We start from the raw sequence: 13,819 nt of genomic DNA, 5'->3' as shown, positions 1-13,819 counted from the left end.
TTGTTCTTGGCCGATTTCAACCCTTTTCTCCCATGCTGGCTTATTTCCCATATTGGAGCCTCACTGGAAGAAAACAAGCCTCAGCATAGAGTGAAAATGGAGGAGACGAAGGACACCACCCCGCAGTTTTCTTGCAAATGGGCACTCATGTTGGATTCCCCATCCCTCCATCCGTTATGGCAGCTTTTAAATAAAATAAAGAGGTACAAAGTATCCAAGATCCTCAGTCAGTCATGGCCTCCCTTCAGTTTGCAGGTCAGATGCTAATTATTTTTATTTTTAAAAATTTATATCCCTTTTCCTCCTCTGTAGGGACCCAAAGCAATTTATCACATCATTCTTTCCTTCTCCACTTTATCTTCACAATAACAACCCTGTGAGGTATGCTAGGCTTAGAGTGTGAGGGGCTTAAGGTTGTCTAGTGAGTTTCCATGGGGACCCACTTGCAGGGTAGTATCTGCAGAAGGCCCTATTCAGATGAGCAAAGCTGCCATGGCAGAGCATAGAGGGAGAGGGGGGTCCCGCAACTATAAGGGGCCAAGGCCACGAAGGGCTTTGTTTATGATAGCCAAAACCTTGAAAACTAATTTGGTATAAAGGTTAAGAGTGGCAGGACTCTAATCTGGAGAGCCGAGTCTGATTCCCCACTCTTCCATTTGAAGCCAGCTGGGTGACCTTGGGCCAGTCACAGCTCTCTCAGAGCTCTCTCAGCCCCACCCACCTCACAGGGTGACTGTCGTGAGGATAATTATAACACACTTTGTAAACTGCTCTGAGTGGGCGTTAAGTTGTCCCAAAGGGCAGTATATAAATCGAATATAATAATTATTATTGTTACTGAATTGAGCCTGGTAACTGATGTGTAGCCAGTGGAGTGAGCGCAGAATGGGAATCACGTGCATGTTCTGCCTAGCTACCGATAATAATCGAACAATGGCATTCTGCAGCAGCTGGAGTCTTGACTTTGAGGGGAGACCTATGTAGAGCGCATTACAGTTGTCTAGTCTTGATGGTCTGAATCCAGGCAGCCAGAACAGCTATGTCAAGGTAGGAGGCCATCTTCCAGGATAGTCTGAGTTGGGAGGAAGCCTTTTTTGGTAACTGTATTCACTTGCTTCTACAGCTGCAGTGCTGGATGCAGTATAACCCCCTAGGCTCTTAACTGAGTCTGCCATGGTCAGCTGAACCCCATTGAAAGGGGAAAGCAGAGTGTCCTTCAAGATCTCTGCTTTCCCGACCGGCATCACTTTTGTCCTGTCTGTTCAGTTTCAATTTCACCACAGCTCTCAGGAAGTGGCTCAGGATCTCTACTGCATCACCAGAGGATTTGGATAGCAAGATACAGAGCTAGGATGGCATCTAGTTCCATCACTACAAATTGGTACTAGTTGTTGCTATTAAGAATGCATCCAGTAATACCTTCTCATGACCAAACAGATGGTCTTATCTTCTGTGCCACTGCTGGAATGGTTACAAAGCAATTAGTTACGCAAATATCTATGCAAAGTGCACAAAAGATGTTTGGCAAGACGAAGCATGCAAGTCAGCAAAACGGGCCTCTAAATGAAGCTGGGGTATTTAAATATCCAATTAGCAAGCTGGCACAAACAACTGCAATGTCTCCGTCGATACTTGCACAACATATGTGAGCAGTATCATTTATACAGAGCTTTTAATCCAGCTTTTACAGTTGCAGAGAACAAATGATGGAATGTAACTGTACCAGTGCTACAGGCTGTGTGGTTGTTTGTTCACTGTTTATGGGATTGCCCTTCCTCTCTTGTTCAACCCCTGGGATCCTCAAATCAATGTGGGTGGCATTTCCTCCCTTCTATGGCTATTTTGTTATAAATGCACTCCTGTAAGTGGTAAAATTGAGATTCAGCCATTGAAGACATTTTTTGTGTGTGGTTAGATTGCAGTTTCACTGCGCGTGTGTGTGTGGAAAGTGCCTTTGTAAGAACAAGTTACTGCAGAAGAATCCATAAAAGAGGATGGTATCAATATTTGCATAGATTGAGGGTGATGTTATCACTTGGTTATTTGGGCTGTGTATTCAGGGGACTACATTTTTTGCTGCATTATGTAGGGCTTCACTGAAATGGAAGGGGTCATTTTTCCTCATTGTTGGAAGGATTTTTTTTTGTGAAAAGTGTCTTCCCCTTTGGTGAAAACACCCATTTAGAGTGCTGTTTCAGGAAGACTTGTCCTCATTCTCAGTTGAATTGTGGCATCTTTTGTAGTCAAATGTTGACTACATGTTCTTATCACATTGACTGTATGATCCCTGATTGTCTAGGTAACTAGGTAACTGGAGAGCCAGTTTTGTGTAGTGGTTAAGAGCGTGGGACTCTCATATAGAGAACTGGGTTTGATTCCCCACCCCTCCACTTGAAGCCAGCTGAGTGCCCTTGGGTCAGTTGCAGCTCTCTCAGAGCTCTCTCAGCCCCACCCACCTCACAGGGTGTTTGTTGTTGTGAGGATAATAATGACATACTTTGTAAATCACTCTGAGTGGGCATTAAGTTGTCCTTTAGGGCAGTATATAAATCGAATGTTATTATTATTAACTATTCCTGGGATAAAGACTCATTTTTTTAAAAGGCACATAATGTGCCTTTGGGAAACATTGACAGTAAATAAGTAAGTAAATAACAAAGTTAGAATAGTGGGAATTTCACATGAACTGCTTTCTCCTCCCAAAATGAAATAGGAAAATACATTTGACATAGCTCCAGCAATGTGTGCTCCATATTCTTGAATTTTTCTGGTGTACAATTCTTCCTGTCTGCTGGGATAGCCAAACAAATTAAAAAATTCTAAGAGTTTTTCCATCTTCTGTGTGCATGTCTTCCACTTCTCATTGTAAGCTTTCTGGATTTAAGTTCATTAAAATGTATTTAGCGACAGCTTCTGTCTTGTACAACCTGTATATTGCAACTGTATATTGCAAACTACTAAGGAGTATCCTTACAGCTCAAGATTATATTTAGTAGACTGTTTGTCTTTCCTGAGCAAATTCAGATCCATTTTGCAAGCAATTCTTTCCTCTCTTCTGGCTTTTATTTCCTCCAGGGATTCGGATTTGTTCCTGCTTGACACTCGAACAATTTGGGCTGCAGAAGAAGGTTGGCTGGTGTTTGATATCACAGCGACTAGTAACCACTGGGTGGTAAACCCACAACACAATCTCGGCTTGCAGCTATCAGTGGAGAGCATTGATGGTAAGCTTTGGCACCAGCAAATCGTTTCAGCTGTGACCGGCAGGGTTGTCATGAGGAGGGACAAAATGCTGGGAAGCCCAGTCACCTTTGGGGCCCGTGAAGCTTCCCAAGTCATGTGGATTTGGGGATGCATCTAAGGCAGAGGTCCAGGGGGAATCTTTTTCTAGGTGCCAAAGATGGCAGCCCTTTGTAGAGATGGCATCTCCATGTATCCCCATCTTTGTTCCTAGCATCTGTGGGGTTAGGTTAATAGAGGGGGGCATCTCCCCGAAGACCGATAATTTAATGGACTCTTACTTCAGCTTTCATTTAAAAAAGAAAATAAGACTCTCTCCTTCCTGTTGGCTAAGGAGAGCTTGGAAACCACTAGGCTGAGCCTGTTGATAGTTCAGAAACAAAGCTGTGGTCTTTGCTGCATTTGGTCACCCCTCTTGTGGGATTACTGCTTCCTGTTCTCTTGCCTCTTGCACACTGCCTCCATTATCGCTTTCATGCCTTTTCTCTGCTTTCAGGATCATTGTTATCATTGGCTTCTCTGTTAAGAACTTCTTGGAAAACTCTCAGAGGTACTTGAAGAACAGCGGTGCTTAAAACACTAAGAGCCAAGCTACAAGAGACAAATTACACAATGAGGAGCACGTGATGGGAGTTGCAATGTTAGCTGGGAAGCCGAGTTTTAAAAGAGATCCGGAAGGCTTTGTCAATTTCTCCTCTTTACAGAGCCAGGGAGATCACTGCTCAGAAGGTTTGTTTATTTCTTCTTTGCCTCTTAAAAGGGGAAGTGAAACTGACAGAGCCTACTGGAGGCAAAGAGGAAATTAACAAACCTGAGCAGAGATCTCCTTGGCTCTGTATAAAGGGGAAATTGACAAAGCCTTCCAATCTCTTTTAAAACTCAGTTTCCCGTGCTCCTCGTGTAATTCATCTCTTGTAGCTTAGCTCTAAGCTGAGCTCGGAGTGTGAGTTCATTGAACCCTGACTCTGTTCCTTATGCTTTTCCCCACTGTGGCTACAGCACCCCTCCAACCAAGCAAGGGAGGTGATTGTAGAGACTCTTCTAGGGCTTCCTCAGTGGTTTCTTATTTCCTAGTGGTAATGGTGACTGGTAGCTGCAGAAGAAATGGCGTGAGGCTTGCTTGCACTCCTTTTTGTCTTGTCAGAGCTGACAGAGCTGACAGTAGTGTGAGAGAGTTGTGTCTTGCAGCCACTGGATAACCCTCCTGCCAGGAAATGGGAGAGTGTCTTGGTGGTCTCCGAGATGGGTGTGGATAAAATTGGAACTACAGTGCCAAAGAGAAGGGTGGCGCCCGTATGCTGGGTGGAAAGAGACACTATTGCAGTCAGACCTGCCTCTGCACAATAAATAATGATTTTATACATTCATATTTTTAACCTTTACTCTGGGGTTATTCTCAAATACATCTTTTTAAAATCCTCTGTGAAACCGTCTTGCCCTCTTTAATCTCAGACCAGTAAACTCCAGCGAAACGTAGGAGGGTTACAAACCCATATTGTGTTGGCAGCCTTCCAGTTGTCTCAGAATGGAACTGAATTTAGTGATTGGTTACGTATTATAATTAAAAGATCGAATAGTTTCACACTCGAGTTCTTTACCAAAAGAAAGCTACAACAGGGAAATGCCATACAGCCTTTTGCCGGCGTGTTCATTCTAATTTCAGTTTTAAAGTTTCATCCTTTTGTTACTTTTGTTCGGACACTGCAGTGAAGACTGAAGCAAAGGGTTTCATTTCTCTGCAACTGCCTTGGTGTTCTCCCATTCTTTTTTTACTTCCATTATCTCTCTGTTTTTTTGGTTTTTTTTATTCCAGTGTAGCTTAAAATGTCTGTAGACAAGTTTTTCACATTTCTTCTCTGTTTGTGTTATGGTAAATTTAGATTTGTTATTCCAGAGCGTATACTTTTTGGTATTTAGGCAAGGCTTCTGCTTTTAAAATCTTCTAGCTTTTTATCGTTTTCAAGGCTTCTACTTTTAAAGTCTTCTAGCTTTTATAGTTTCCTTGGTTTTACTGTTTAACCCTGTAGGCATTCTTTGTGACTGCATTGTATCTCCCCCCCCCCCAATTCTTTGAACTATATTTTCTTTGCGCCCTTATTTTATCTTTTTTGAGGAAACATCTCCTGAAGGGATGGGACCCTTCCAGCGCACCTATCAACTTCCCTTAACTAATCCTCTGATTTCGGAGGGATTTTCTCTTGCAATTAAATATGCCTCCTTTGTTCTGGGCAGTTTCAGAACCTATTTTTCAGCTGCTTAGCAATATTCTGAGGGCCTTGTCTATCTAGGGGGCACAGGGAGTCACCAGAGACTGAGAGCCAAACTACAAGTGATGCCTGACACAGGTTGGACGCTTGTCGGCTTCCCTCAAGTTTTGATGGGAAATGTAGGCGTCCTGGTTTTACAGCTTGGCTCTCCATTACAGCTGCAAGACCAGGATGCCTACATTTCCCATCAAAACTTGAGGGAAGCCGACTAGTGTCCAACCTGTGTAAAGTGTCACTTGTAGTTTGGCTCTGACTTCCCTCTGCCCCACCCCCCCAATTAGAGAGAATAAGAACCAGGAGGATGACGAAGAGAGCATGGAAGAGTCAGAGTGTGAGCCAGACATAAGGGGAAATGGAACGTATGGCTTTGGGGAAGGAGGGGGGGCCGCCCTCGGTGTCCCTCCCAGTTGCCCCATAAGGACCAGGGCCAGCCATGAGTGGTTTGGAATTGTTGCTTGACCTTATGTGAGACGGATTAGTTCATATTTAATGGCCATTCCCACTCCTTTGTGCAAATGCCAAACAGATCCCTCAAGGATAGCAAGGAAAGGGGATTAGGCTATTTGTTTACTCTTAGAAAGTTTGGATAAAGCGAAGCCATGCAAGAGGGACTGAAGTAATTCACGATGCCTTCGGCAGTCTGTCATCTTCTAAGCTCTCTAATGCTCTTCCCGCCCCCCCGCCGCCCACGATAGATTGGAGCACCAATACATGTGGGGAGTTCATTCAGCCGCTTCTTGCAAATTGTTCTGCATCCTGTTGGTCTTATTGCAGAGAAGCTTGATCCTCTGCCTGTTTACTTTGGCCCATTGCATTCAGCAGGACTTGCTCCTGAGGAGGCATGCCTAGGACTGTAGGTTAGAACGCACCGCAGGTTGAACACAGCTATTAGAGCGCTGGGTTGCTGCTTCTCCTCTGCATGAAGGACGTTGTTTGTTGAGTCCAAAGTAACTGGAATTTGGCAATGTAACCATGTTCCCCCTGAAAGTTCAAGAGCTGCTTTATATGATCAGCTTAATCTGGGGATCTGTTGACTTTTACGTAGTAACACTGTTTATGTAAATGCTGTCTCACGTGTGATTTTTTTTTTCAATTGTGATTGAAACAACAACAGGTCTCTGATTTTCCTTTGGTATCCCCATTCTGGAACAGGATGTGTGGGGAGGGACGTGGGCTTAATATTATGCAGTTTTTGCCCTCCTGTGGTTTCTTTTGGAGCATAGAAAGATGTTGTCATTCTTTTAAGTTAATTGAAGAGGGGATTTCTTTACTTCATTTATACCCCCCTTTTCCCCCAATGAGGATCTAAAACATCTTACGATGTACTCCTCTCCTCCATTTTATCCTCAGAACAATCCTGTGAGGTAGGTTAGTCTACGAGTGTATGACTGGTGCAAGATCACCCCGCAAGCTTCCATGACATATGGGGGATTCGAACCTGGGTCTCTCAGATCCAAGGCCAAAGCTCTAACCACTGAACAGTACTTCTCTCATATCTGAACTTGTGGAAATAGCCAGGTCCAGATTTCAGCTGCAGCAGCTGGAGAAAGTGCCTGATGGTAGCAGTATAGATGAGTGGGGAACAGAAGGCCAGGAGGAAGCATATCAAAGTGAGAAGGATACACAGCCGCACAGCCTGTAGTACTGATTCCATTTCTAGCTGTCGTGGCCCTGGTGATGTAGTTAGCAGCATCCTTGCCTGTCCCCAACCAACTTAGCTATCACTGCCATACCAGTAGCTTGTTTAGGATGAGGAACTGAATTTGAAGACAGCTACTCTGTCATCCTGAACAAGCATATCTGGCTCGACCATCTGCCCCCAGAGAACTTTGGGTTAGAGAACAAACTAAGATCTGGATTGGATATGGCCTGATTTTTACAGAATTGGCTGGGCATGCCCAAATTCACCAAGTATGGAAGGAAGGTGGCATCAGTCAGCCAGAGTCTCTCTGAAGAATGAAACTATTGCTTTCTCTCCAGTGCAATCTATCTGGAGCAGCATCAACCTTTATTTAAGCTGAGGCATTTTTATTTTAGGCTCATAACCTTCCAGTGAGAATTTAGTGTTCCTCTGGGTTTGGTTTTATGGTTCTTTTTTACAGGATCCCATCAAGTTATAGGTTGGTGAACTCAAAGAAACCCCTCTAAAGAATGCAGGGAAATCTAATATTATTAACGTGACATTCAGCGGAAGCATTTGCTTCGGCCGTTACACAGTGAGACGCAAAATGAAATCGGCTGCGTTGGGCCATTCCTTGCAAGAAAAGCGTCATTAATTTTAAGGTCCAGTTCCTCGGCTGTCCTCAAACATATGGAAGGCTGTGGGAACTTCACACGTGAGTTGCAGGCCAGTCTGTCTGGCTCCTGTGATTCCTAGTATAACTGGAAAGCCGATAAAATTCCTCTTTGGAACTAACATTGTTTCTCCCCCTTGTTTAGGCCAGAGCATCAATCCCAAGTTAGCTGGCCTTATTGGAAGGCACGGCCCACAAAACAAGCAGCCGTTCACCGTGGCCTTTTTCAAAGCTACTGAGGTGCATCTCCGTAGTATTCGATCTGCAGGGAATAAAGCCCGAAACCAGAAATCTAAAGCACCAAAGAACCAAGAAACCTTTCGGGTGTCAAATCTTGGAGGTATGCAAATGTTTTTGTAAAAGTGAACCGGTGTGTGTGTGTGTTTATTTTTATTTATTAAGATAATTTATATGCCACTTTTTCACAGACTTGCTCAAGGTGGCTTACAAAGGAAAAATAACATAAAAGAAACATCAAGACAAAAATATCAATATTAAAAGAAGCCCTTAAAAACAAGCGAGAGACATAAAAACAGCATAAAATAATATTCAGCAGTCTAAAATAACATCCATAAATCTTTCTTTAGGCCAGAAGTAGACAATGGCTGCTTCCACACACGTTGGATAATCCACTTTCAATACTCTTTAGTGAACATTTGAAACTGATTTTCCATGTGTGGAACAAAAAATCCACTTCAAAAGGATTGCGAAAGTGCATTGAAAGTGCATTATTCAACGTGTGTGGAAATGGCCTATGTACTATCTGTTGCTGTAAGTATGATGCTACTGAGTGTTTAAAATACGTCAGTCTTAGAATTGCTAATGTTGTGTTTCAGCATTTCTTCAACCCTGTTTATTGGATTTCCAATGTTTTAAAGCTTTGCAAATTTGCATTTCTAGATCCAAATACATTGTTTATTGCCCTTGAAATTGACTGTGCTAACTCACACTGTGTAATCTGCCTTGAGTCTCAGGGAAAAATGATATCATTATCGTTACTATAAATGATGTAAATAAATAAAAACAGCTTAAAAAGATGAAACCACTCAATCGATCCAAATGTTTTTAACCAGAGGTGGTGGCTATGGTGGTAATCATGCATCACCTAAAAAAAAAAACGTAATTTTTCATAGATTGCAAAAAAGATTCTTTTAATCCAGTGCCAAAATGTAGGAAATAGATATTCTACCTTCTTGGTATGCGTAACCTTCAAGGTGATTCCTAACTACAAGGATAGAAGAACAGTTTTAAAATTAGATAAACAAAGCAAGGAAAGTCAATAATATAGTTGATTAGCAGCAGGAGATGAAAATGGAACCAAACTGGCCAGAAAAGCAAAATGAGTAAGCATTTCCAAAGCAGCTAGATGAATTTAAAACCATGCAGGCCAGGGGCCAAAGCAGAGGTTGTGTGGGAAATCTGTCATCAGATCTCCAGTTTTGTTTTTTTGGGGGTTGTTTTACATTACAAAGCAGCTACACCCACCTCTCCCTTTGGATCAGGGGCTGTAGGTGAGAGGAAAATGGATTCACCTTCTTCCCCTGCCATTCCCCCAGCAGAAGTCTCCGCCCCCACCCCGCGTCCAGAGCTGCTATTAACCACAGTAGGAAGGAAGGGCAGATGGGATGCAAGTACCTGCATTTTTCTCACTGCTCAAGCTCATAGCAGCTCAAGAGAGAGATTGCTTAAGAACGTAAGAAGAGCCATGCTTGTTCAGACCAAAGGCCGACCAGCTGCCACTAGATACCCCGCAAGCAGGATGATTGCAACCGTATCCTCCCGCCCGTGATCCCCAGCAACTAAAAGAAAAAGGTATGCTGCCTCTGGTACTGGAGGGAGTAGAAATCGATCATGACCAATAGCCATTGATAGCCTCGTCCTCCATGAATTTGTCCACTCCCCCTTTTAAAACCTTGCAAGTTGTTGGCTGTCACCACCTCCTGTGGTAGTGAGTTCTGCAAGTTAACTGTGCACCATGTGAAGCAGTACTTCCTTCTGTCGGTCCTGAAACTTCCACCCATCAGCTTCAGTGGATGACCCCAAGTTCTAGTTTTATGAGATAGGGGAGACGTTTCTCTGTCTGTACCATGCATAATTTTATAGTCCTCTGTCATATCCCTTCTTACTCTTCCTTTATCCGAGCTAAACAGCCCTAGATGTTTTAACCTTGAGCAGTTGCTCCAGCCCCCTGATCATTTTCTGCACTTTCTCAGGCTCTGCAAAGTCCACTTTTAAGTGTAACGACCAGAACTGTACAAACATTTATGTTAAGGGCAATATGACAGAGGCAATTTTATTCACTATTCCTTGTCTAATTATAGCCAATATGGAATTTGCCTTTTTTACAGAAGCAGCACGCTGAGTATTTCAGCAAAGGAGACACTACTGGTTTCCAACGCCATGGCTCTGAGTTGTAACACCACTCCATATATAACCGGTTTTGAATGCCATAAAGACTAGATTTTTTTAAAAAGCCCATTGCTTTAAGAATTTAAATCAGATGATATTTTAATGGTTTTATTGTGTGTCTCAATGGCAGGTTTGTTTATAGGCCTTTTGGGGGGAAACAGTGTAGAAATACCAAATTTGAAATCCGAATAAGTGCACATGCAGACATATGCAGCAAGAGGGAATCATTATGTGTGTGTTGCGCTTTGCCCAGCTAATAGCCAAATCGTCTTTGCCAGGAACATTTTTAATAAATGCAACCTGTGACTGTTTAAAGGCAGAAGCTCCATTTACTTTTCCAGGATTTCTTAACACCTTGGCTTAGAAAACGAACGATTTTGCAATATAGAGGCCTGTACCAGTAAGGAGAAGCCTCGGAGAGAAAAAAAAATCACTTTCCTGGGGCTTCCTTGGCTTCGTGCAGGAAGCAAGATGAGTGTTTTATAGTTATTGAGTCAAGCTCTTTAATATTATTGAAATTTATGGTACCCCCAGCCTCACAAGCGTTATGAAGCAGCACCTCATTTCCCTGTTGCCAAACTGCCAAGAATGTCAGCGCTGCAGTTTCAGCCTCTGAAACGATCCAACCTAAGGAAGCCACATCTCGTGTTACTGTTTCTGCTCACAATTCGCTCTCTTAGAAGAAGAGCAGAATACTGGATCAGCTTCCTCCTCCGTCTAACCGTGATGAGTGTGGGTTTGGCGGAGAATCTTGAATGACCTATGAGTGCAAGGAGAGCTGCACTAGGGGTCTGATTCTTCCCGTGGGGGATCCACCACTCCTATTGCAGAGGGAGAAAACATTTAAACTCACAGCATCACTTGTGGCATCATATCACTTAACGGTGTAAAAAAAAAAAAGTGGTGACATAGGGTAGCTCTATGAATTGCCAAAAAACTCTATAGTTTTACCATAGGGTTTATGGCAATTCCTAGAGTTACTTATGTCACTTCCACTTTGTTTTACTGGAAGTGACATAATGCCTCATTGCCACCCCTATTCCTGCCCACAGCCCTCCTGCCAGTTGCCGTGCACTGCATTGCAAGCATAAGATGCATGAATACTGCTTGTGATACTGTGCAAGCCTGAGATGATGCCTGCAGGGCAGAGCTACATGTTACACGCAGACATGTGTGACAATAATTCCTGAAGGTCACTATTTGCCCTAGGCCAGTTACGGCAAGGCAGGTTTGGGAAGAAATTATTTTAAGGGCACAGTGTGAGACAGGGGTGCTTGAGCCTTAATTACTGCTATTCAAGTCCCAACTCCTGGCAACGTTTCCCAGATAAGGATCCAAATGCATGTTTATGAGGGCCAGGAACCCTGTGAGGGTTAAACACAGCCCGAAACAGCTTAAGTGATGGAGATTGCAAATGAAGAAACTAACAGAAGCAGCTGTTTGGTTTTTCTTGCCTGGGTTTGTGTGTGACAGACATTCTGCTTTCCGTTCCCTGGGGTTCCATTGGTTCATATAGCTCAGCATTGTTAGCTCTGACTGGCAGTAGCTCTCCAGAATCTCACACAGGGAGATCCTTTGCTGCCTTTGATCCGTGGAGACGCTAGGTAAGGGATTAAATCTGAGGATTTCTGTATGCAAACCATGGTCCCCTTCTCTCAAGACTTAAACATGTCTGAAGAAATCACAAATGCACAGGGATTTTTGAATAATAAGCCCAACATTCAGGCAAACATCAGTGTAGAGCACCTGACCCTCCCCATCACTAACAGGAGGGTCTGTGGATCAGTGGTGTAGTGTCTGCTTTCCATACAGAATGTCCCAGGTTCAGTCAGATATGGTAATATAGTAATAATAACATTCGATTTATGTACCACCCTTCAGGACAACTTAACACCCACTCAGAGCGGTTTACAAAGCATGTTATTATTATCCCCTCAACAAACACCCTGTGAGGTGGGTGGGGCTGAGAGAGCTCTGGGAGAGCTGTGACTGACCCAAGGTCAACCAGCTGGCTTCAAGCAGAGGAGTGGGGAATCAAACCCAGTTTTCCAAACGAGAGTCCCGCACTTTTAACCACTACACCGAACTAGCTCTCCAGTAGTAGGTGATGTGTCTAAGATGCTGGAATGAAGCTGCCAATCAGAGTCGACAATATGGTCCCTGGCATACCAATAGTCTGACTCAGTTTAGAGCAGTTTCACGTGTGTGTAGTAGAAGTTAATGGCTTGGTTCCAGATTAATGTATCTACAGCCACAAGGGCTTCCAAAGGTTTTGGAGGAGATATTTCAGGCAGCTGCAGTGGAGGGAGGTGAGGAAACTGTCCGCGGAAGGAGGGAGGTGCAAGGACTTCTGTCCATGGAAGCATTAGTCTAGATCCAAGCGATTACCTTGTGTAGCATGGTAAAAAAAAATAAATCAAAATTATGCATTATACAAAATTCAGAATTATGCAAATGAGAATATTTGCTGCACTGCTGAATTTGGATAAGTTATATGCATCATATTATTCAAGTTTGTTCGGAACAGGCTGATGTGCAGAATATGTGTTTTTAAAAAACCCATGCACAAATCTGGATAGAAGTCTGACATTCTTGTTTTCATGGAGGTCATCTGTGAGTGGAAATAGTAACATTGTAAGGTCCCCTTGCTGGGCTGTGCAGTGGCTATAAAATTGCAGCACAAGAATGGGTGTCTTAAGCTAACCTGACGGTTTTATTTCTCGTCCCTTTCTTCCTGCCAACCGCCTTCCAAACTCAGAGAACAGCAGCAATGATCAGAGGCAAGCTTGCAAGAAACATGAGCTCTATGTCAGTTTCAGGGATCTTGGCTGGCAGGTAAGGTGGTTTTTGTGCTTGGAATTAGAGAGTGGTGGCACATTTTAGTCCTTTGTTGTTATCGTGCTGGTAATGCGAATCCTGAGATTGAATTTTCCAGTTTTGACCTTTTGTAGTCTTATTTTCAGAGCATCGAAAGGCACTGCATTTGGTGGGGATGGGCTTGTTGTTATACATAAACTTCCAGTTTGTGTCTACAGAATGATAACTTGCACACTTGTAGTGGTGGAGGGTTTCAGGATGGGTTGTATTTTGATTGGGAGACATAATTGATCATATATTCCCAAAAAAGCCCTAAAGTTTTAGATGCCTTTTTGCTTCGGGGAAGGCTTCTTGAATTGAACAAAGGCATCACCGCTAGCAGAACAGATCCACAGGCTCTAAACTCATGATTGCTTTATGAAAGCACCAATTCAGCTCAATTAAGATGGACAGCCATTTTAGTCTGTCTGTAGCAATAAAAAAAAAGTAGGGATGTATGCTTTGGGTTTCCAATTCGGGTTTTTAACCTGAATCAGTCTCGATTCGGGTAGATTCGGCATTTCTGAATCGGCCCCAGCATTGCTGAGCCGATTCAGAAATACTGAATCAAAGCTTTCCGAAAGCTTCGGAGTGCTTTGGAAAGCTTCGGGTAGCAGCCAGCAGTTTTCTTGTCACTTGCAAGTGGCAAGAAAAGTGTTGCTTTGAGATTCAATGTTCTATGTAAAGATCCCCAAATCTTTATGGAGCATACCAAAGCGGTTTAAACATCTGAATCCCGAAGCAGCAATTTGG

At 43.3% G+C, this 13,819-nt stretch overlaps 1 protein-coding gene across 1 annotated transcript in view; it reads left to right on the top strand.

The window, feature by feature from the left end:
* BMP7 (bone morphogenetic protein 7) overlaps window positions 1-13,819 on the top strand; it is a 90,984-nt gene that overhangs the window by 66,198 nt on the left and 10,967 nt on the right. The window contains exons 3-5 of the mRNA XM_054980196.1: window positions 3,076-3,224; window positions 7,947-8,141; window positions 12,969-13,045. Of these exons, the coding sequence (XP_054836171.1) occupies window positions 3,076-3,224; window positions 7,947-8,141; window positions 12,969-13,045 (421 nt within the window). The remainder of the gene's footprint in view (window positions 1-3,075; window positions 3,225-7,946; window positions 8,142-12,968; window positions 13,046-13,819) is intronic.

This window comes from Eublepharis macularius, chromosome 5, assembly GCF_028583425.1.
Source record: "Eublepharis macularius isolate TG4126 chromosome 5, MPM_Emac_v1.0, whole genome shotgun sequence".
Lineage (NCBI taxonomy): Eukaryota > Metazoa > Chordata > Lepidosauria > Squamata > Eublepharidae > Eublepharis > Eublepharis macularius.
This window is presented reverse-complemented; position numbering and strand designations above follow the sequence as displayed.